The 23,861-nt window shown below is 32.8% G+C and overlaps 2 protein-coding genes across 3 annotated transcripts; one reads left to right on the forward strand and one right to left on the reverse strand.

Moving 5' to 3' along the window:
- Window positions 1–5,011: 5,011 nt before the first annotated feature.
- LOC111791743 (myosin-binding protein 2) lies at window positions 5,012–9,201 on the forward strand. Its single transcript, XM_023673216.2, has 3 exons — window positions 5,012–6,636; window positions 6,764–6,934; window positions 7,026–9,201. The coding sequence occupies exons 1-3, from the start codon at window positions 5,208–5,210 to the stop codon at window positions 8,444–8,446; spliced, it is 3,021 nt and encodes a 1,006-aa protein (XP_023528984.2). The 5' UTR covers window positions 5,012–5,207; the 3' UTR covers window positions 8,447–9,201.
- A 3,359-nt stretch (window positions 9,202–12,560) lies between these two features.
- Window positions 12,561–13,758, reverse strand: NDHL (inorganic carbon transport protein-like protein). 2 transcript variants are annotated; one of them, XM_023671314.2, is made up of 5 exons: window positions 13,510–13,758; window positions 13,323–13,412; window positions 13,132–13,242; window positions 12,941–13,035; window positions 12,561–12,858 (listed from the first exon to the last, which is right to left on the reverse strand). In XM_023671314.2, exons 1-5 carry the CDS (start codon window positions 13,636–13,638, stop codon window positions 12,708–12,710), a joined length of 576 nt encoding a protein of 191 aa, XP_023527082.2. In that variant the 5' UTR covers window positions 13,639–13,758; the 3' UTR covers window positions 12,561–12,707. The 2 variants fall into 2 exon arrangements, with proteins under 2 accessions (XP_023527082.2, XP_023527074.2); XM_023671306.2 differs by having other exon boundaries at window positions 13,323–13,418; window positions 13,510–13,756.
- Between the last annotated feature and the right edge of the window lie 10,103 nt (window positions 13,759–23,861).

The following is a 23,861-nucleotide window of genomic DNA, read 5'->3' on the forward strand; positions in this document are numbered from 1 at the left end:
TTGTGAATAAATTGTAACTTAAAAAACACCTTCATTTATGTTTAGAAAAACTAGAAATTGAATTTAGAAAAATTTAAAAGTATGTATATACTCCAAAATCAAATTATTTAAATATGGTATACCATGTCATATTAAAAATTATTTAAGTAGCATAACTCATAAATATTATTTAAATATACTTAGAGTGTCCTTAAATCAACCTAGGAACAAATTCTAAATCGTCCTAATTTGAAAGAAACTAACATAGACTAGTCCAATCAACATCGAATTGATCAATTTGTGCTAAACTAGTCATAATCAAGGTTGAATTGGTCAAAGTCAACATGAGTCAACAAAAAAATGGATGTGAATCGATTGAGTAGGGAGAGCTAATAGATCGAACCTCAAACCAACAGAGTATGAGAGAACTAATCGATGTAACATCTAAATCGATTAGTGGCACTAGACACATGGTTTGAGCTGACGTGTACATTCGATCACAAGTACTATGAGCTAAACAATTGAACGTGCAAGTATTGCTAGAGTATTTTTTTTTTTTAAAACCTTTACAAGGACATTTGAATCTTCCCTTTTTTTTAAAAAAAAAAATTTAAATGGTAATAATTTAAAAGGAATATGTTTTTAAGAAATAAATTTAAATAGAAGAATTATGTTATGCAATCCTAAAATTTGTTTGGTATTAATATAAATTAGACACATGCATGAATGAAGCATATGAATAATGTTGAATTGTTTGGAACTCATGTGGGCCATAATTCCATGGTGTGTGCCTCATCATCATGGCATAAAAAAAACTCCTCAAATTCCCATGTTTCCATCATCATTCTATGTACACACAATTTTATTTTATTTATTTCTTATTTATTTTGTTTTTATTTCAAATTCTTTGATAATGCATGCCAAAAAATGCCAACAAATTTGTTACTATCCTTAGTGCGGACCTGATGGGTTTGATGGTAAATTTACGTCAAAATGTATTTTCAAGTAAAAGACATTATCGATTATAATATTAGTCAGTTACTTTGGAATTTGTTTCATTTTAATCTTTTTCTGAGGATGGAAAATGTGTATACTTATTTAAAAGACTAAACTAAAAAAATATTTATTCATTTTGTATTTTACCTTAAAAAAAACATTCCAAAATTTTCACAAGGTTATATAATATTCATAGAATTTGTTTCATTTGAATTTTTATTTTTTTTAAGATGAAAGGAAAAAGTGGGAGAGAATTTTTATTAATTAAGCAAAATTTTAAATGAGAATTTTTTTAATTATTTATTTATATAGAAAAATAAATAAAGAAATATGATTGAGATGGTTCAACTATATTTTTTTTTTTTTTTTTTTTTTTTTGGGTGTTATCTTAAAAGAAGTTAAAATGGATGGGATTCAATGTTTATATTTTGTGAACTTTCATCTCAAATAATACAACAAATCTTAACATAAAAGCTACTAAATAACTAATATAAAAAGTAATTAATTAAATTTAATAACATAAGTGACAAGGCTTGAACTTGAAATTAATTAGTTATATAATTTTTATGTCTTATGGAGGAAATTTTCCATATATATATATATATATCTATCAACTTTTTATGATTGCATTTGTATGTATGATTTTTATGCAAAAATTAAGCAACATATTTTGGTGAATAATTGTAATTATGTTATTAATTATTGGATGGTAATTATATTCAAATTCTCGCAACCAAGCAAACCAAAAATAAAAATATATTATAAATGGGTCCCAAAATTAATCCATTAAATTCTCTCTATTTTTCAATATTCCATTTTCTAATTTATTAAATGTGAATTATCGTAAAAAAAAATGTGTTGGGAGCACATATTGTTGGATCGGAGAATTAAAAAGTTTTAAATAAATAAAAAATAGTGGGCCAATTAATTTTTTTTCAACTATATTCTAAATTTAATTAAATATAACGACATATTTATTTATTTATTTATTATTGTTTGTGTGCCGACCATGTCCTATTATTTAATTTTGAGGGAAGGATCTAAATTCTTCTACCTCAAGAATTTATGTTTATTTAATTTTGAATTTTTTTTTTTTCCTAGTGACTTATCTTACAAACCACAAAATTTTTAAAAGATTATCGTAATAAATCAAACTGTCGTAGTATGGTACGTGAATCTATGAGGTTTGAGTAAAATATGATTAAGTGCCTGTTTGTGTAATTTTCACTCCTTTACATATGTGGTCGATTATGTGTCTTCTCGTATTTATGCTATTAGGTTACAGTGTGGGGACTATTAGAGCCTCGTGAACTATCTAAATTGATAGGGTCCATATTTTATCTTAATAGTTGATACTATCAAGTTACTATGGAGGGATTATTAGAGGGTCGCCAACTAACATTTAATAACGAAATGTCTAGATTGGCAAAGTCCATATATGTATCTTAGTAGTTCATTGAAACATGGAGTTGCTCTCCCATGTATATACATCAGTACTGTGTTGAGACTATTAAAGATCGTCAAGTAACCTCTATTAGTGAACTATCTAAATTGTTAGGGGTCCATGTTACATTTCAGTAGTTATTTAATTATGGAGTCGCGCCCCATATATTCCATATAATTTTTATTTGATTAAAACAAAATGTATGATATTACTACTTTTTCTTTTTTAGATGTTTGAACTTACATTATAATTTGAAAATTACGTTATAATTCGAAAACTAAAAGATTTATTTCTTCCTTATAATATCTTATTCTTCTCCTTCCTCCTTTTTCTATCTGGCTCAATGAAATTTCTTTATCATTGTTCATAATTCATCCTCTTTTAGTCAAAGAAATAAAAAGGTTTTGGAAGAAAAAAAAAAAAAAAAAAAAAAAAAACAAACAATGGAAAAGGGACACCCCTGCTTCCAACTTTAATAAACATATTGCAGCTTTTCAGTTTAATTGTTCCCTTCCAGACAAGTTATAGCTTTTAATTAACACGTTCATTTTAAAAAATAATTTTCTAACACTTATTCACTTCAATTTGAGAAATTAAAAAATGAACATGGTTTTTTATTTTTGTTTTTGGTCAATAAATTTTTTTATAAAAAAAAAACCAATTTAATTTTGAGATTCTAGAAGAGAGAATTGATCCATTGATTAAATCAAATAAGATTCTACTTTTTTAAAATAAAAATATATTAATAAACAAAATTGGATGTCTAATCAACTAAGATTAGGAGCGTACATGAAGTCAAAAGTGAAACTATAGTGACATATAAATTTGGAGAAATGAAAAAATATTGTAGAAATTAACTATATATAGATTAAAAGGATCAACTATAACCGACCAATTTAATCAATAAATAATTCCATTTCGTATGAATAAAAGTCAAAACCCTAATTTATTGATATATAGTTTGAATATTTGAAAATTTTAAAATTTCATATGAACAACATTATGCCGTTTTTGTACAAGTTGAAAGGTTAATTCTATATGATAAATTGTAGAAGGATGACTAAATGGAAGAATGTTTCTAATTAAAAAAAAAAAAATCCTAAATATTATAAAAAATTTGAGTGGTTAGGCTCTTCTTTTCAAATCATTAATAATAAACATTCTTAGTTTACTTGTTATTGATATTGTACTTTTTAGATTTTCTTTTTCGTACTTCTTCAGACTATTTTAAAACGTGTCACTAGGAGAGATTTCTATATCTTTATAAAAAATGATTCGTTCCAATTTCTTAATTCACCCGTTTCAGGTCCCAACGTTCTCGTTGACATTCGTTCCCCTCTCGCTAATATGCTTTAATTTGTAAAACAATAAAAGTAAAATCGATTTTTTTTTTTTATAATTTAATTAAAATTGAAAATTTTAAGTCAAATTATATATATATATATAAAACAATAAAAAAAAAAAAGGGAAAAAAAAGAGAGGGAAGAGGGGAAGAATGTGTGGTAAGGGGTGGCGCAGCCTTGAACCTACTCCGTACCTTTTTAACCGGTTTAGCAGAAGGCTGCAAAGATTGGTCGGTTCTATTGTTTACAAACCACCCCCCCTTTTTTTTTATTTCTTTTTTCTTTTGGCACCACCTAATTTAATTATATATATATATATTCCTTTTTTCTTTTTTTATATATAGAAGAAAAACATAATTTAACATTTTATTCTTTTTTTTTTCATTTTTTTACAAAATCTTGAATACATTATTTTTATACATGCATAACGTTTCAAAACCTAATAATCAAAATTCAATTCCTTGATTGAATTTCACTTAAATCTACCAAATATATTAATCATAATTTTACACAAAAATTTTTTAGTAATAAATCCTACAATAGGGAATATTTTCGTACCATATAAAACTATAAATTAGGGAGAAAAAAAAAGCTATTAATTTATTTAATTTTAAATATGAAAAAAAAAAAAGAAAAGAAATCGGTATAATGAAGTGAGCGTCGGGCATCCTTGACGTGGGCCCACACGTTACCTTGACAATGGCCCACCAACTCATGGGTATGGTTTGTGGGCCACCCATTGTGCCCAAAGTTTTTATTTTTTTGTTAATATTAATTATTAAAATTAAAAAAAAAAAAAGATTAGAAAGAAGAGGCTGTGGAGCCGTTATCATTAACCTCACACACATTTACTTTTGGAGAAAATAATAAAATAATATTAATAATAATGTTGAAATTAAATTTTATAATTTTTTAAATCCAAAGGCATCTTTAGTGACCAAATACTTGGCTCCTCTTTTATTTAGATTTATTATAAATAAAAAATTTAATGAAGTTTAGAATGAAAAAATAATAATTTTGGTCATTTTCATTAATTTGTAATTAATATTATAAAGTGGTGTGCCTTCGATCATATCTACTAAATAATTAATAAAATAAGTCAAATAAATTTTAAATATGAATTAGTTCATCTTGGCAACCTCTTTTTATATAATTAATATTATTAATTAAATAAAAAATTCCATTTTTTGAGCTTGTTGAAAATTGGGAACACAGTGAGGTCTGAACTCATATTTGGCTGTCATTCTACTTTTTGTTTAGTCTAAATAAAAAACAACTTCCCTTACTTCTTCCTTCCCCTCTTCATCTTCTTCTGCTTGTCTCTCTCTCCTCTCCGTTTTCCACCATTTTTCTGCAATAAACATCTATTTTTTGCCCAAATCCTCCATTTTTGGCTCCTCTGTACATACCCACCAAACAACAAACACAAAACTCCACCATCATCCATGGCTGCCAACAGATTCGCCACCCTCTTACACAGAAACTCCAACAAGATCACCCTTATTTTAGTCTACGCCCTTCTTGAATGGGTTCTCATCTTTCTTCTTCTTCTTCAAGCTCTTTTTTCTTACCTGATTATTAAATTTGCTGAGTTGTTTGGTTTGAAGCGCCCCTGTTTGTGGTGTTCTAGAGTCGACCATGTGTTCGAGCCTGGGAAGAAGTTTTCTTACAGAGATCTTCTTTGTGAACCTCATGCTATGGAGATTTCTAATCTGGGTTACTGTTCGAATCATCGCAAACTTACTGAGGTTCGAGATTTGTGCGAGGATTGCTTCTCCTCTTCTAATCCCAACGAGTTCTATCAGATTCCTAAGAACTTTGCCTTTTTTGGTGATGAGAAGGAGGATTTTAGGTGCTGTTCTTGCTGTGGGGAGAGCTTGAAGAATCGATTGTTTTCCCCTTGTATTTTGATTAAGCCCAATTGGGGGGATTTGGATTATGCCCACAAGGGGAATTTGATTTCTGAAGCGGACATTGATGTTCAATCTGATGAAATCCATGCTTCCCCCACGGAAGATATCATCGGAAATAGGGAAATCTCCATTGTTTCCGGTGGGGAAGAGGCTGAGAAGAACTCCGGTTGCTCTGTTTGTGGTTGTTGCTGTAAAGTTTCGGCGGTTCATGAGGAGGAGAAGGAGGAGGAGGATAAAGCTAAAATGGGTGGTGAAAAGGACGGAGATTTTCTTGAACTGGCTGAAGATCTGAGCTCTCTTAATCACAAAACTGTTCAACTCGGTTGTGTGAGAGAGAATGAATCGGCTGAGACTGCCCCTCATCATCTTGAGTTTTACATTGACCGGGGCAATGATCGGCGGTTGATTCCAGTTGATTTGATCGATTTTTCAGCCTCCGATCACAACAACAACGAAAGCAATATCCTAAGCTCAGTGAAAGATGAGGAACAAGAACAAGAACCAGAACCAGAACCAGAACAAGATCAAGAACAAGAACAAGAACAAGAGGATTGTGGGAATGAAGATGCTGTTCTGGATTTTGGTTCCAACTTTGAGAAGCAGGGACAAGATGTGACAGAAGATTGGGAAGTTATTTCAGGAGAGAGATTGGCAGAGTTTCTCTCTGTTTCTCTCCATGAGAGCAAGCAGAAAGTTGCAGAGGTGGAAGCCATGGAGGTGGAGGAGGGTAGCACAAGGGCCTCTGGGTTGGGTTCAGATGAAGATCCATCAATGGAAGTAGAAGAACAAGAACAAGAACAAGAGCAAGAAATAGAAGAACAAGAGCAAGAAATAGAAGAACAAGAGCAAGAAATAGAAGAAGCTGAAGCTTCCATTGGTGAAGCAATTCAAGCTCCAGCCATTGATGATGCTCACGAAGAAGACCTTGCAGAATTGGTGCTAGATTCAGATCTTCATCAAGGTACTATTCTAGACTAGACACTACATTTCAGTATATGATGTTATGTTCTTTTGAAGATCAAATGTGAAAATACCTGAGAAATTTTGTGCTTATTTTTGTTCTTGTTTGATCTCTTTCAATAAATTAGATATTCACGAGTGGAATGATGAACATGAAGTAGAGATTTCAATCGGGACGGATATTCCCGATCACGAACCGATCGATGAGATTCAAACTCAAAACGACATTCCTTCACATCCCAATGTTCAAGAAGATCCTTCCCCAACTTCAACATTGGTAGTTGATGACAATATGCAAGGTAGCTACCATTCTTTCCTTTGCTTTCCCACATCCATATAAGGAGTTTAGCTTAACCTGATCATTCGTGTTTTGCTGCATTCCACATTTAGATTATAACAAAGCTGAGAAATCCGAGGAAGCCGAGGAAGCCGAGGAAGCTGAGGACACTAAGGAAGAGGTAGAGTTCAAGATATTGTCCGTGGAAACGAGTTCTCAACCGTCAGACGATCACAAACCGTCGAGGTCTGAGTTCAATGAGAATGAGGAAGAAGATAAAGTTCCTGATACACCAACTTCAATGGATAGTCTCCACCAGCTACACAAGAAGCTGCTGTTACTAGACAGAAAAGAATCTGGAGCCGAAGAGTCGTTGGATGGGAGCGTGATTAGCGAGACTGAAAGCGGGGATGGAGTATTGACGATTGAGAAATTGAAGTCGGCGTTGAGAACCGAACGAAAGGTTTTGAATGCCTTATATTCAGAGCTAGAAGAAGAGAGAAGTGCTTCTGCCATAGCAGCCAACCAGACAATGGCAATGATAAATAGGCTTCAAGAGGAGAAAGCAAGCATGCAAATGGAAGCTTTACAGTACCAAAGAATGATGGAAGAACAATCTGAATATGACCAGGAAGCTTTACAGCTTTTGAACGAGCTCGTGGTGAAGAGAGAAAAGGAAAAGCAAGAGCTCGAGAAAGGAATCGAAGTTTACCGAAAAAAGCTTCAAGATTATGAAGCCAAAGAGAAAATGGCATTGTTAAGGAGCAGGAAAGAAGGGAGCATCCAAAGTAGAAATTCCTCGGTTTCTTGTAGCAATGCCGATGATAGCGATGGGCTATCGATCGATTTGAACACCGAGGCAAAGAAAGATGAAGATTTGTTTTGTAACCAAGAAACAAACAATCAAAACACCCCAGCTGAGGCAGTTCTTTATTTGGAAGAAACATTAGCAAACTTTGAGGAAGAAAGACTGTCCATTCTAGAGGAGCTGAAGATGTTGGAAGAGAAGCTCTTCACATTGAGTGATGAAGAACAACAATTTGATGACATTGAGCATTACAGTGAACATAATGGCAATGGCTACCATAAGAACTCGGATTCTGTTTCTGAAACAAATGGATTCGAAAACGGTCATCATGTCAAGGAAATGAATGGAAACCATCATCCAGGGAAGAGAACGATGAGCACGAAAGCCAAAAGACTTCTTCCTCTTTTCGACGATGCAGTCGATACAGACGTTGAAGATGTAACCATCGGAGAAGAACAAGGGTTCGACTCTGTTTCGATGCAGAAGTCCTTAGACAACAAATTCGACACGGAGTTCAGGAGGGTTGCTGTTGAGGAAGAAGTGGATCATGTGTATGAGAGATTACAAGCACTTGAAGCAGATAGGGAGTTTCTAAAGCATTGCATTGGCTCCCTAAGAAAAGGAGACAAAGGCTTAGAGCTTCTCCAAGAAATCTTACAGCATCTCCGAGATCTAAGGAGCGTCGATATCCAGTTGAAAAATATGGGAGACGGTGTCGTAGCATGATCGTGATCACATCCCCCAAACAAAATCCAAAACAGGTAAAAGCCTTCTGCATCGTCCTTTGTTTATTTCATTTTAAACTCTGAAGATGCATCGTTATTCTCTATGGAAAACAAACTGAAAACTTGGTCGTTTGGAATTTGAACTGATGCAACAATCAATGATACAGAAACCCAAAACCCGTCAACCCCGCCGTGTCATCGTCATCGTCACCGTCACCGTCGTCAACAGAATCAGAAAGGCTCCATATGGTGGAGCCTCCTGATAAGAAAACAAAAGTCCCCCCTCCCCCCTCCCCCCTCCCCCCTTCAAAGTTGGCCCAAATTTTTTGTGGGTTGTGTTCATGATGATCATCACCTTATGAGGGAAGGTGAATGAAGGTGTAGGTAGTCAGTCAGTGAGTCAGTGTATGATTTGTTTCATGTTTTTGCGAGGAAAGAGGCTGGCTTGCAAAGCTGGAGACACCACAGGCAAACACTCCAGTGCCAGCAACATATAGCTTAGAGTATCATTTAGACAGTTCTAGATTTAAGCACAATCTTTTCTTCTTTTATTTTTTTTGCTGGGAAAGGGGAAGAAATTGGGTAAATAACCCTTCTTTTTTCCCTCCCTCCATCATTTGCATCATTTCATCAAATGGGGTTTGTTTGTTCTTTCTTTTCTTTTTTTATTCTCTTTTCCCTTACTATTTGAAAGAGTTTCTGTACACTACATCTTTATGTTTGTAAGTATATAAAAGTTGAGTGCTTTGTCTAAAACTGTTGAATCTTCTTGTTTCCTTCCGATCTCATATTTGTCGATAATTTCGTGTTTGTTGGGTTTGTAATGAAAAGTATAATGTTTTGAGAAACTCTTTCTTGATATATAATTGTAGAAGCTTTATATGAAGGGGAACAATGTGATGTAAAGCAAAGTTTGCTTTGACGGTTTATTTTGCTTCAACTACAAAACAAGTCCAAAATGGGAAATAGGCACAGTCCAACAAAATAATAATAATAAAAAAAAAAGAAATAAAAGAAAATAAAGGGGCTATTTTGAAATAAAACAAAGTGGTTGGGGGGTGGGGACGTAAAATAAAATAAAGTGGCCAAATATGATTGTGGAAGAAAGCTTGCAAGTATTTAGTGGCCAAATGCATTTATTCTTTTGGGTATTAATAGTTTAAGGCCTCTCATGTATTTACCAATTAACGTTCAATTTTCATATAAATTTTTTTGTTTGGTTAATATGTTTGTTTCTTACTATTTTTTTTTTTTTTTTTTGGCTAAATTATTTAAACTTTTTATTGTTTAGGGATTTCTAAAAATATTGTATTTGGTTTTGGTCGTGACTTGAGCTTATTCTTACCATATCTCAAAAATATTCTTTAACTTTTAAAAGTTTTAATAATATCTCTAAATTTAAAAAATATATATATAAAATATTTTTATCGTTAGTTTCATATGGAAATCGTTAGTTATTTTAAAATATACTCTTAAACTTTTAATAGTGTTTCAAATATATTCTTAAACTTTAATAATTTTCATTAATATCTTTCCAACTTTTAAAAAAATTCAAAATATCCTTATTTTTAGTATTATATTTAAAAAAATAACTAATATTTCAATTTCAAAAACTAACATTAATACCTTTTGTCTTTATAAAAAGAATCTTAAAAAAAATTATTACAGTCAATATATGTGGATGAAAACCATATACCAACATTTTACGGAATTTTTAAACCTTTTAGTGTTACTTTTGAAAAGTTCATGATTATTTTTGAAATATGATACTAACCTTAAATATATATTTTTTAATATTTAAAAAACATTTAAAAAGTATTTTGAAGTATTGAAAAAGAATAAGGAAATTTTTGAAAATTTAAAGGTATTTTTAAAACCCTTTTAAATTTTAAAGGTATTTTTTAAACCAAACATCTCGATTCAAAATTAATGGTAAAGGTATTTAATAATATTTTTTTATGCAAAAAGTTTTAAGAGTCTTATTGAAACTCGAGAAGTTTAAAAATATCTTTTTTTTATTAATTTGAACGTTAGTTTTCAAGTTTTTTTTAATTGTGGTTGTACTATGTTTTTAGTGCTCATCTTGTATTATTTAATTTCTTCTCCAGAAAAGTTCAGTTTCTTTAAAACAATATTTATTTATGTTAAAAAAAAAACTAAACTTTCAACCTTATCGAATTAATTTTTAAATGTGAACCGATGTTAAAATTGCTATTTTCAACCATCAATTTTTCATTTGGGCTTTTATGTGGCTTTGATTTCATGTGGTTGATACATTATCGATGTTGAAGTTGGAATTTTCAGTCGGGCCCAAGCAAAGGTAGGCCCAAATCCAAGGATAGGCCCAAAGGTTGAGACGAGGATCGAGAAGGACAAGTCCACCCAGAGAAATTGCCAAGGCCCTAGAGGCATAACACAATGGAGACATGTTAGGATTTATGCTATAAACCTCATAATTAATAATCATTTATATTTTTTTTTATAATCTTATTTACATTCTAACATTATCCAGGTAAAATCTAAAGTTATTAGTGTAATTTTATACCGTATCTGATTGATATACATGAAAATGATATCAAATACTCATTTAAAAAATTTAGTATATGAATAAAGTTGAGTGTCTTATATTCGTACCACTATCGATAAGTAAATGATGGTATCCTATAGAGTTTGTATTAGACTAAATCACTAAATATTTAATCTATTTTTATAAATCAATTAATTAAGAAAACCTATAGTCACACACGCTACCCGTGTGTGAATGTTCAATCATCTGCAATTCTAACCGACCTTGCCTCTACAATAGTTTAGGTCATCTAGCTCGACCTTGCCACTACTTTAGGCCAAAGTCTCTCTTAAGCAACATTGCATCTCATTTTGTCATCATCTTGCCATCTAGTTTCCAACAACTTGGCCCACATATCTTGATGTCATCCTAAGTCCATGGATGTCATCTGTCAACCTAGCTTCCTTGAACATGTCTATCTAAAACTGACCCATGTGTTGATCATATAATCGAGGCATTTCAAACATCCATTCATCCAAGTTTTATTAAGGTATAAACCCTCCTGTGTTCATGTTGAGTCATTTACGGATTCCGTACAAGATAGCGAGTGCATATACCAACCTTCGACACATGGGCTGGGGTACAATGTCGGTACACCTGAGTTATCCGACACTCTTTTGAAAAACTCATTTAAAAGAAAGATGCCCAAGACTGTCTTGCAACATTTGCCCGCACTATGACACATGTATGTGCCACATGATAGCTCGCTTAAGCCATAGGACACAGAAGTGATGGAGAGCTGACACCATGTCTCCCCCTATAGTACATTCGGAGACATATTCGGTCGGGCAGAAATAGACATGATTTTTGCCAACAGTCATTAGGTCTCGTGGAGTGTCCGACAAGCGTCCAATCTAACACCAAATTTTATAAGCATTCATGTTTCATATAAACGAACTTAACTCTAGAGTTGCACGTCCAAACTCATTACTCCGACTTTTGAGGTCAAGACTCGGAGCCCTACCCAGGCCTTATCAAGCCTATCTTTGACACTCACATCCATATCGGTTTATGTATGCCTTACTTGATTTCAATCCACCTCCCTTCAGGGTCCAACGTTCTCATTGGCATACTGTCCCGTGTCCACCCCCTTTGAAGCTCAACATCCTTAAAAGGAAAGCAGAACAATATCTGCTAGCGGAGAGCTTGAGCTTTCACACGCTCTCATAACACTTGCCTTTGTTCTCTATTTGTCAGAGGTTGTGGATCAGAGTTTGTTGCCTCCTTGTCTATGTTGGTCGTATCATAATTACCGCCTCCTTGTCTATGTTGGTGGTATCACAATTACCGGCGCGAATATGGAGCTCAAGTAGAAAACTAATATGCAACTAATTTCAAGATTAAAGATTCTGGATCCCTGAAATATTTTCTTGGACTCAAATTAGCTCAGTCATCTAATGGCATCTGTGTCTCACAGTGTCATTATACCTGGCAATTATAAGATGATACAGAACATCTTGCTATGGATTCTTCCCTTATATCAGTTTAATCCTAAGCCTAGAAAATGAACCAAATGTGCACTCTAAGTGACCCATCAAACAAACAACAATATTCAACAGGACCATATATTTCCATTAGAAGCATCGATTATACAAAAATACAGAGTATAATGAGCTGAATAAAAAGGCAGCAGTTGGTCGTGGGAAGGGAGGTTGAGTTTGAATTTGGAAGTTGGAAGAGGCATTTTTACAAACAGTTACCAGTCGTAATCTTCAGGCTTGGCAAATGGGTACTTCAAGTATCCATTTTTGATCTGAGACGGCTCTTGGGGCGTCGACCATGGATACTTCATCGATGGATCTCGTGGGAACTTTCTGAAGTTCAGAAATGGCGCCCACAATAGAATGCTGCACAGTTTGTTCACTCACAACTTAGAGAAGAAAGATATGGGAATAAAAAAGAAAGGGGTGTAGTTATAAATGGACGTACCCAGGGAAGCAAAGGAAGACGCACATGAATTGGACATACATTTCCAACAAATTTCTTCTATACCATCTTATCCTCAACCAGTTCATGATGATTGGCTGCAAATTTCACCCAGAAAACCAAATCTTATGCAACCAAATTTCATAAGAAACTGAGGAGAAAAAAGAAACCAAATGATTTGGGGAAATTCATACTGGAAAGACAAGGAAGTAAAAGAATCCAACAATGCCTAATTGTGTCAAAATCCATGTCAGTGGAACCTCATGGTTGTTGTCCCCTGTTACAGCATTTGCCGGCTCCGCCACCTGCTCCGATTTCATTTTTAATCCAATTTAAAAATTCAGAATGAGAAAAAGCAAAAGGGTAACATTTGAAACTTGCTTACAGTGGCTAAAAGGGCAGCAAATTGAAGAGACAAACTGGTTTTCTTTTGGCGAAGAAAGGCAATGGGGTCTTCTCTGATGCTTGCCACCACCTGAAACTAAACCCAGAAAGAAAATATATGTTAAGAGAGAGAAACAAGAGAGAGAGAGAGAGAGAGAGAGAGAAGAAGAGAGAGAAAGGGAGAGGACATTAATGGAGGTTGGCTTGGAGGGCAATTTGAGGAGCTTAAAGGGGGCGGAGAGAAAAGGAGAGATGGTTTTGGAAGAGGAGAGAGAAGGCAGGGCCTTGGGGATGTGGAGGCCAAGGGAGCAGTTCATATTCAAAACTGAACTCTGTTCACTTCCAGAACCACAACTCCATCATAATTCATACCCTTTTCTTCTCTCTCTCTCTCTCTCTTATCTTTCTTTCTCCATGGCCACACCACACAAGGACACCAGGGTAAATCATTACATTTCAAAGGACATATCTGCAAACTACTACTTATACTTGCCATGCCACGTGCCAACCAGCCATTAAATTAAAGATATCGCACATTTTTTATTTTTATTACCCATAAATATATTTGTTTAATTTTCTGACTATGTTCAAATATATATCTTTGCATTTTTTTAATATCGAGGTAAATTAGAATAAACTACTTTTTGAGGCCAACTCTTATTACATTTGGGCTTAAGATGGGCCGATGAATGAGGCCCATTGGATATTCGTAGTATCATCATGGGGATGGGTTCCTGATGGGCTGGACCTTTGCTTCCTTAAATTGGTATGGTTTAGACGTGTACAAATTTATAATTCTAAGAGTAGAAATCAATTTAGATTTTTAATTTGAAAATTGGTCAATTCATAAATTCTCTCACATGTAACATATAGACTTACAATTGAATCGAATAGTTAAATTAATTCTTAGAATTTTAATTAAAATAATTATAAGTTTGCACGAAATCTAGTAGATTGTGTAAGTAAATGGTTAGTTTTTTTATTTTTTATTCTGAAAATTGATACCATTTATATATAAATTACAATATTCATACAATCACTGGTTTAGAGTTTTTATAGATAGAACTCCAAAATTTAGATTATAAAAATGTATTTTTGTAAATAAAAAATATAAATTTATAAGAAAATTAATTGTAATAATAGAAAATGATAAATTAATTAAAAAAACATCTTAATTTGTCTAAAAAAATCAAAATTTCAAAAGTTTTAATGATACTCTTAAACCTAAAGAAAAAAAAAAAAAAATAAATACATTTAGTTAATATTTTGTTTCAAATATACCTCTTAATTTTCAAAAGTTTACAAATGTTTTATTAATACTCTTAAATTAAAAAAATAAAAATAAAAAATACATTTATCATTACTACTACGTTTTGAAAATACCTATAAACTTTTGAAAGTAACATTAAAGCGTTTGTAGATCATCTATAAGGTGTCGATAAAATGTTTCTATCCATATATTGACAAAAATAAATTTTTTATTGGTAATTTTTAAACATATTAGTAACAGTAAATATATTTTTGATTTTTCTTTTTTTTAAATTGAAGGGTATTAATAAATTTTTTTAAAATTAAAGCATATTTTTTAAACAAAATAGTAACCGTTCCCATTCAAAATTAAGATAAGAGTACTCTAAGGATATTATATTAAAACTTTTAAAAATTTTAAAAGTATTTTAGGATAAAAGTGCAAACTTAGAATATTTTTATTAATTTAACTTAATAAAAAATATTTAAATATAAGTGATTATCTCGTAATTATTATTATTATTATTGATGTATAAGTTAAGTGAAGGATGGTAGCCATTATTATCATATTTACGTATATAATAAATATACGATTTGTTATATTATAATTAAAAATCAATAATGATTATCTATGTTACTCAACAATTTATTGATGATATAGCTTAATTTAGAGCTAAAAATGTAGGTAATAGATAGGGAGAGGAGCATTCAATGTGAGGGTTTTTTTGGAAGTACACAACCTAAATTTTATGCTTCTCTTATTCTTCTTTCCATCTTTATGCTAAATTCCAATTAAATTTTGTGTGACACACACCATTACTAAAATCGCATTTAATTATATGCTCCCAACATTAATTCAACTTTATTACATTCATTGAATAAATCACATTTTCTTTGCATGACCTAAGAATTATTCTTAGGATACTCCTCCCCTTTAATTTATAACTCCTTTTTTAGTTCAATAAATGAGAGGAATTTTAGGAATAATTGACATTATGGGATCAGGAAATTAGTTTTTAAACCCACAATTATTTAACTTACAAAATTTAAAATAATTTATTATTAACAAAAATAATTACACTTTCAAAAATAATTACACTTTCACCCATGTATAGTAAATGAATATATGGATAATGATATAAAAAATGAAAATTTAAAATAAATTTTTTGAAATTTAATTTAAAAAAAAAAAAAAAAAAAAAACAAGAACATTTTGAGTTTTGTGGATTTATATAAGCTATATTTGGTCCATTAAATTTAGGATAAACAAACCCCACTCTACTTTTGCAAAATTTCAAGGAAAGTGAAAGGAATTTTATTGGAAATACATTGTATTTAAAATTGGCAATATTTTTATTTATTGGTTAGGGAAGGACCATTTATCTTATAAATTAAATGGAAATTGGCCTAATTTTCCACAAGTGTTAACGCGTTTATATTTTAAAGTCCGAGAATAGACAATTAAACGATGACGTTTAAAATGAAAATTTTAGAATTTAGTCGGTATGCATTTAAATGTTGAAATTGATAAAATTAGTATTAATACAAATTATAAAAATTTTATTAAATCAATTTTTTTTTTTAAGCGGAAACTCTAATTTAATTCAAATAATATAAATCAAAATTTTAATATTTAATATTTTAAGAAAAGAAAGAGAAAAATAGTACCTCGTTGGTTTCATATTCTCAAAATTACTCTTATCCAGACGTGGTTTTGATTTATTCATCTGCTTATATTTTATTGAAACATCATATATTTTGAATGTCCCGTGGCTTGAGTCTTTCATACCTTTGTTTAATTTAATTAAATGACCTATTTGAATTGATGTTTATGGAATGTGTGCATGCTTTTAGAAATTTTAAATTACTTATATTTTCAAAATTTCATGTCAGTTAGTGAATGTCGGCTTGAATCTCTTGAAAAATAGGTCGTTATAGAATTTCATCTCGTATGATTATGTTTCCAACTTCCTATTTGGTTAAGTCTCCAAAATTTTAGGTGTAATGACCTTAAATTTCTAGTTACTCAGAGTCGTTACTAACGTCTCATGCTCTGCTAAAATACGGAATCTAACTCTTAAAAAAGAAAACATCATCTGTAATATAAATGTTGAAAACATTTAAAACATCTTCTATCTCTTGAAAACACAGTCATGGTCTTACGTGTTTAAATAAAAATTGATGAAATGCAAAATAACTTATTCTAATATAAGACTACGAATTTAAATATGAGTCTACCTTATACACGTGCCACAATCTTTGCTCGCGATGCCGCCGTCATCCATACATGTGCGCCTTGTCTTTACCTGAAAAATGATGTGACACACAACCTGAGTATTTCGAAAAATACTCAGTAAGTGACCACACTATAGGGGCCATATGAATGCAAACATATGCAATCATTGTAACGACCCGAAATTTTCTACTTAATTTAAGGTCGCTACTGTATACATACCATAAACATTGGATGCGGAAGACTTCATTTAACTTCCATAAAACATAACCTTTAACTTAAAAACACAGCCATGGACTTACGTGTTTCGAAAACATCTTTAAAACGACACAACAAAAGACCCGAAATAAAATAAATAAGCGTTTAAGTTTAAAACATCCTATTCTATCAAGTCTAAGAAAATGAATACCACTATCCTATGCATGTGCCATGATCTCGAGTTGCGATGCCGTCGTCAGCCGTACAGGAATGCCTTGCCTTAACCTGAAAAATGTAGTAGCACATGGCTTGAGTATTTAAAGAAATACTCAGTAAGTGACCCCACTATTGGGGTTAAATGCAACAATCACATGCAATAAAATGATGGGACCTATCTTTCGTTTTGTTTCATTTCGTTCCGTTCCGTTTCGTTTCTTTTTCGTTTCGTTTCGTTTCATTTTCCCTACGGTGTAATCCTAACAGGTAATCGTGGACGTGTACCATATACTCTACACGCAGCCCATACGTGCGAGTATGGGCTCACCAGCTAGTTCGCACACCGCTGGGCCACTGTCCCTAGCTGGTGGGCATGCTCTGGGGGCCCACCGGGACCTGTTAAAACTAAAACCGTCACGGCAGCGCTATGCAGGGCATAACGATCGTTGTCCTGCCATTTGGATGTAGCGTCTGTACCCTCGTGATGGGATAGGGGTATCCCCCCAAATGCATGATCACACAATATGCATGAGGTCCCACTAGTCCTACAGTCATCATTTAATGAACATAACCCCGTGTCACGTTTTCATGCTTACATGTCATTCTCATTCTCATTTCGTTACATATCATACATATTCCTAGCGGGATTATGTACCATGCAATTTACCGTATTTCATGTCATACAATTCATTCAATTACATTTCAATACTTATACAACAAGCCATAATCATATAAGGGCCACACATCGTCACATGCATTCATATCACATCAACTAAGCAGCATAAATAACATACATTCACGTTCACATGATTTCGTACTTAAGCACAATAATCTAGCATACAATGTATCATATCATAACCGAGTCAATAACGCAAACACTTCATAGTCATATCATTCTCTAACTTACCACAGTCTTAACGTTCTTATACCTATCACCGACATATCATTACGTGACGTACCTTAGTCATATCGTCACAAGAATGTACCCTAATGCTATCGTTCTATCAATCTATCACAAACCTATCCCTTTCTACCCATAAGCTAACCGTATTCCTTCATCAATCTCTCCTATCCATAGCACTCCGGTATGTAACCTAACTCTAATGTTTCATGAACGTATCTTACTCCTATCGTTACATTTCGTTTTGTGCATCCTTCTCGTACCCTATCTCAAACCTATCCTTGAGCACATCGTACCATAATTATTATCATACAAACCACATATTATAACATAACATAACATATAGGAAGCATATCAATCCACAGACAATTCACACATATCAATATATATGACACGTGCAGAACCACAGGGCACGTGTCAACATCAAATATAACCACTCCGATAGTAAGGTCACTTACCTGGTTAGCTTAAGTCGTTGTCACGAATATATCCTTAATGAAAGTTCGATTCTGTCGTTATCCTTGATGAAAGTCCATTGAACTCCAAGTCAACCTATGTGAGCCCATGACATCAGTTTCAAATTTGAACTCTATAAATTTATTTCTCTAATTTATGTTGACCCATGTGAACGTTAGGGTCTTTGCTTGAGTTAGGTGTTGAAATATTTATATATGTTTGTTATAGTATTATTTTCATACAAACCATTTAATACTCATTAAAATTTACCAGATATTCTATTTTCTTTGATAATGTTTAATACCCTTTTAACATTTTCCAGATAATTTTCAATTATATTCACAGTCTTCCCTCTCTGTCTCTTACTGTGTTTTCTTTCTTTTAATTATCTCTCTGTTTGAGAATGACTTTTAATATCATTAAATAAAATAAAAGGAAAACTACTAACCTCTTCAAATGCAATATCTCTTTTTAACAAAATATCTCTTCCTACCAAAACAAAACTTAATCTGAACCCTTTTTGCTTTTTGTGCTTGTTTTTGCAGGAGAGAAGAAATTCTGATTAGTTAAATCTGTTTAATCCTTTCTTTTTAGTTAAATCTGTTTAATCCTTTCTTTTTAATTTTGTTTGTTACCTTTTCAATTAGGTTGATTTTGTTTCTGTTATTGATTATGACGATGTATCTTTCTAATTAAATTGCTAAATAAAACTAAATAATTGGATAAAAGAAAAGGAGATCTAAGATATAACTTACCGAGAAATCTCAAATCTCTCTCCCCTCTACCAGGTAAATCTTGATCATCTCTGTCAACTCATCTCCTATAAATTTGATGCAAGGCATGTCTGTTTTCTCAAATCTGAGATTTTTTATTTCTGTTTCATTTGCCAGGATTGGAGGTGTGTTGAAGAGAGATTATTGGGGAAGTGACTTACGGGAGAGAAGAGAGGGAATAATGTTTTTTATTTTTTATTTTTTATTTACTTATTTATTAATTTATTATTATTTTTTTATACATAATAATAATTTTTATTTGTTTATTTATTTATTTTTGGGCTGTTACAATCATGCTCTTGGGACCTATCTCTATCTCATCTAGGGGTGGCCTTCAGTCTCGGACTATTATGGATGTGTAGTACTTCCCTACATACAACCCACACGTGTCAGTGTGAATCCCCAGGGGACTCGCACACCCCTTAAACCCTCTCTAGTCAAGCTACTTTGGAGCAACGTCCGTAGGTCAGTAGAACCCCTGGTCTCATGCTCTCCATGAACACCCTCATCATCATATTGTGCGTGTCCGCACTCATCATCTCTAGGGGAAGTATCACTATGCTTATGAACATACAAAATGCATGAGATACCTCTAATTCCCATCTTAACATCTCTTCTGACACAACCCTCTAGTCTCATCTCTTTGTTACATCAAGTAACACATGCTGGTTGGATATTTATATTAATATTATTTTCATGCTCTTAGGGTTGTGTCCTATGTCGGTCTATCGACATGATGCAATATGATATGAACCACAACCAAGGAATTTCCATACCTCAAGGTCCAATTATAAGGACGAGAGCCAAGAAGCTACAATAAACCTTGTACACTTATATTCAAAATATGGTGAGCTCATCAAAGGAAATTCTAGAAGACGTTGGAGACCTCCATTATATGTTGTGCAAAGTTGAGCTTCAAGAAAGAGATGCATTAAATGCATTTAAGTTGCTTTTAATGAAATCAACTAAAATTTATGGAACTAGTCCATGACAAATAAGCACATTTCATTCATTGCATTATTTAATTATAATTTAAATATTTGTTTGTTTTTTATACAAGGGTTAAGGTTATATTGAAACCTACATAGGTTACCATATTTCACCATTAACGAGCAATTTTAATACGGAGGTTATAGGCATTTCTCATCTACTAGCAAATTTAATTTGAAAGTTGTGTGTCATATAGGTTAACGTTCTAAAGGCTATATAATCCTCCTTTTTATTTATTAGGGACATCACATTTTTTAATTAAAAAGGAATAGAATTTCTATTTTTTTTAGTTTGGTTGAGAGCTAAGATCTTCTTTGCAAATTCTTATGTTTAGAACTTGCATGCTAGAGTCATTCAAGTGGTAGTGATTAAACTTTTTGTGGAGTGATTCGAATCACGAGTTTAGAAACGAGTTTTCTTTACTCTTGATCTTGATCATCAAGGTAATCCGTTTCATACTTTTCCTTGGGTTGATTCCATATCACAATATGACATTCATCATCATATAACATGCTTACTACGGAAAATATCAATATATTAAGACAAACAACATGCAATCATTATACTCATCATATCGCCATAAAGTCCATCAAGCATATCGAGTACGTCATACATTGAAATATGTATATTACGCACATCATCATGCATCATAACTCATAAATCATTATAACTCATTCATCATCATATATTAGTATACGACATCATACGATACAACTCATACATCATCATTGCTCATGACTTCAATCTGTTGTGCTTTTCATTGGGTGGGTGTGACGGAGTAGTTATTGGGCATGACTAAAAATCATGTGGGATTTTTCTGTGCAGGTTTGAATCATGCCGCTCGCTCACGACTTCTTTTGCACAAAAATCTATTTTACATTAAAAATAAAATTATTTTTTTATGCTTCTTTTCATTCAGTGGGCACATCGGAGTGGTTATCGGGCATGACTAGAAATCTCGAATCCTACTCCTCATGACTTCAATTTATTGTGCAACTTCAACTTTTTTGTGCTTTTCATTCGGTGGGTGTGGCGGAGTGGTTACGAGCTTGACTTATAATCATGTGGACTTTGCCTGTGTAGGTTTGAATCGTGCTGCTCATGACTTCTTTTGCACAAAAATCTATTTTACATTAAAAATAAAATTATTTTTTTAGCTTCTTTTCATTTAGTGAGCGTGACGGAATGGTTATCGGGCATGACTAGAAATCTCGAATCCTAGTGCTCACGACTTCGACTTATTGTGCTTTTCATTTAGTGGGCGTGTCAGAGTGGTTATCGAGCATGACTAGAAATTTCATGTAGAAATCAGTGGGCGTGAGCATGACTAGAAATTTCATGTAGAAATCATGTGGGCTTTGCCCGTCTAGGTTTGAATCCTACTATTCATGACTTATTTTGCGCAAAAATCTATTTTACATTGAAAATAAAATTAATTTTTTTTATCTTCTTTTCATTCAGTCGGAGTGGTTATCGAGCATTACAAGAAGTTTCGAATTCTACCGCTCATGGCTTCAAATTATTCTTTAATTTAGTGAGCGTGATGGAATGGTTATCGGGCATGACTAGAAATCTCGAATCCTACTGTTCAATACTTCGACTTATTGTGATTTTCATACCGTTGGTGTGCCGAAGTGACTGCTCATGACTTGAAATTGTTATTTTAATTCAATGAGCGTGATGGAATGGTTATTGGGCATGACTAGAAATCTCGAATCCTACTGTTCAATACTTCGACTTATTGTGATTTTCATACCGTGGGTGTGCCGAAGTGGTTATTGAGCATGATTAGAAATCTCGAATCCTAAGTTATTGGACATGACTAGAAATCACGTGGGCTTTGCTGGTGTTGTGCAAAAAAAAAAAAAAAAAAAAAAAAAAAAAAAAAAAAAAAAAATCTATTTTACATTAAAAATAAAATGATTTTATTATTATTTTTAATTCAGAGGGCTTGCCATTGTGGTGATCGGGCATGACTTAAATTTCGAACCGCTCACCATTTTACCTTTTTATTTTTTTTCCTTTAGTGGGTGTGATAGAATAGTTATCCGGGATGACTAGGAATCCCGAATCTTACTGCTCACGATTTCTTTTGCACAAAAAAACTATTTTATATTAATAATTAAATTATTTTTTTAGCTTCTTTTAGTTCAATGAGCATGACGGAATGATTATCGGGCATGACTAGAAATCTTGAATCCTACAGCTCACGACTTCAACTTATTGTGCTTTTCATTTACTGGGCGTGTTGGAGTGGTTTTCGGGCATGACTAGAAATAATATGGGCACTTATTTTGCACATAAACCTATTTTACCTTGAAAATAAAACAGTGGGTTATCGGGTAGGACTAGAAATCTCGAATCCTACTTCTCATGACTTCGACTTATAGTGTTTTTCATTCAGTGGGCGTGTCGAAGTGGTTATCGGGCCCACTAGAAATCAAATGGGCATTGCCCGCGCAGCTTCGAACCATGACTGACTTTGCTCATCTCGAATCCTACTTCTTAGGACTTATTTTGCACAAAACTTTATAGTGGTTATCGGGCACGACTAGAAATCTCGAATCCTACTTCTCAAGACTTCGACTTGTAATGTTTTTCATTCAGTGGGAGTACCGGAGTGGTTATCGGGCCTGACTAGAAATCATGTTGGGTTGGCCCGCGCAAGTACGAATTCTGCCATTCAGATTTATTTTGCACAAAAATCTATTTTACATTAAAAATAAAATTATTTTATAATTTTTTTAATGTAGAGGGCTTGCCATTGTGGTGATCGGATATGACTTAAATTTAGCTCATGATTTTGCCTTTTTGTTCTTTTCATTCCGTGGGCATGATAGAATGGTTATCCATATGACTAGAAATCTCGAGGGCACTTATTTTGCACAAAAATCTATTTTACATTAAAAATAAAATAGTGGTTATTGGGCACAACTAAAAATCTTGAATCCTACTTCTCACGACCTCAACTTATAGTAATTTTCATTCAATGGGCTGCTGGAGTGGTTATTAGGCATAACTAGAAACCATGTATGAATAGGGCTTAGGTTTGAATCCTCTTGTTTTTGCACAAAAATCTATTTTACATTAAAAATAAAATTATTTAAATTTTCAACCGATTTTTTATAGTGGTTATCCGGCACGACTAAAAATCTCGAATCCAACTTCTCATGACTTTGACTTATAATGCTTTTCATTCCGTGGGTGTGCCGGAGTGGTTATCGGGCATGACTAAAATTTTCAACTGTCCCAATCCCGCCACTCAAGACTTATTTTGCACAAAAATCTATTTTATATTACAAATAAAATTATTTTACGATTTTTTAATGCCGAGGGCTTGCCACTGTGGTGATTAGGTATGACTTATATTTCGAACTGCTCATGATATTTTATAGTGGTTATCGGGCACGACTAGAAATCTCGAATTCAACTTCTCATGACTTCGACTTATAATGCTTTTCATTCCGTGGGTGTGCCGGAGTGGTTATCGGGCATGACTAGAAATCTCGAATCCTACTTCTCACG

The sequence above is a fragment of the Cucurbita pepo genome, chromosome 1 (assembly GCF_057944985.1).
Source record: "Cucurbita pepo subsp. pepo isolate OVF chromosome 1, ASM5794498v1, whole genome shotgun sequence".
NCBI classification, from domain to species: domain Eukaryota; kingdom Viridiplantae; phylum Streptophyta; class Magnoliopsida; order Cucurbitales; family Cucurbitaceae; genus Cucurbita; species Cucurbita pepo.

What these genes read in the sequence shown, in the direction of transcription:
- LOC111791743 (XM_023673216.2), top strand. Translation starts at nt 5,208, where the DNA reads ATGGCTGCCAACAGATTCGCCACCCTCTTACACAGAAACTCCAACAAG. An exon ending in AGATTCAGATCTTCATCAAG is followed by an intron (nt 6,637 to 6,763) that starts GTACTATTCTAG and finishes TCAATAAATTAG; the next exon opens with ATATTCACGAGTGGAATGAT. An exon ending in AGTTGATGACAATATGCAAG is followed by an intron (nt 6,935 to 7,025) that starts GTAGCTACCATT and finishes TTCCACATTTAG; the next exon opens with ATTATAACAAAGCTGAGAAA.
- NDHL (XM_023671306.2), bottom strand. Translation starts at nt 13,638, where the DNA reads ATGAACTGCTCCCTTGGCCTCCACATCCCCAAGGCCCTGCCTTCTCTC. An exon ending in TTTACTTCCTTGTCTTTCCA is followed by an intron (nt 13,036 to 13,131) that starts GTATGAATTTCC and finishes TGAAATTTGCAG; the next exon opens with CCAATCATCATGAACTGGTT. An exon ending in GTCTTCCTTTGCTTCCCTGG is followed by an intron (nt 12,859 to 12,940) that starts GTACGTCCATTT and finishes CAAACTGTGCAG; the next exon opens with CATTCTATTGTGGGCGCCAT.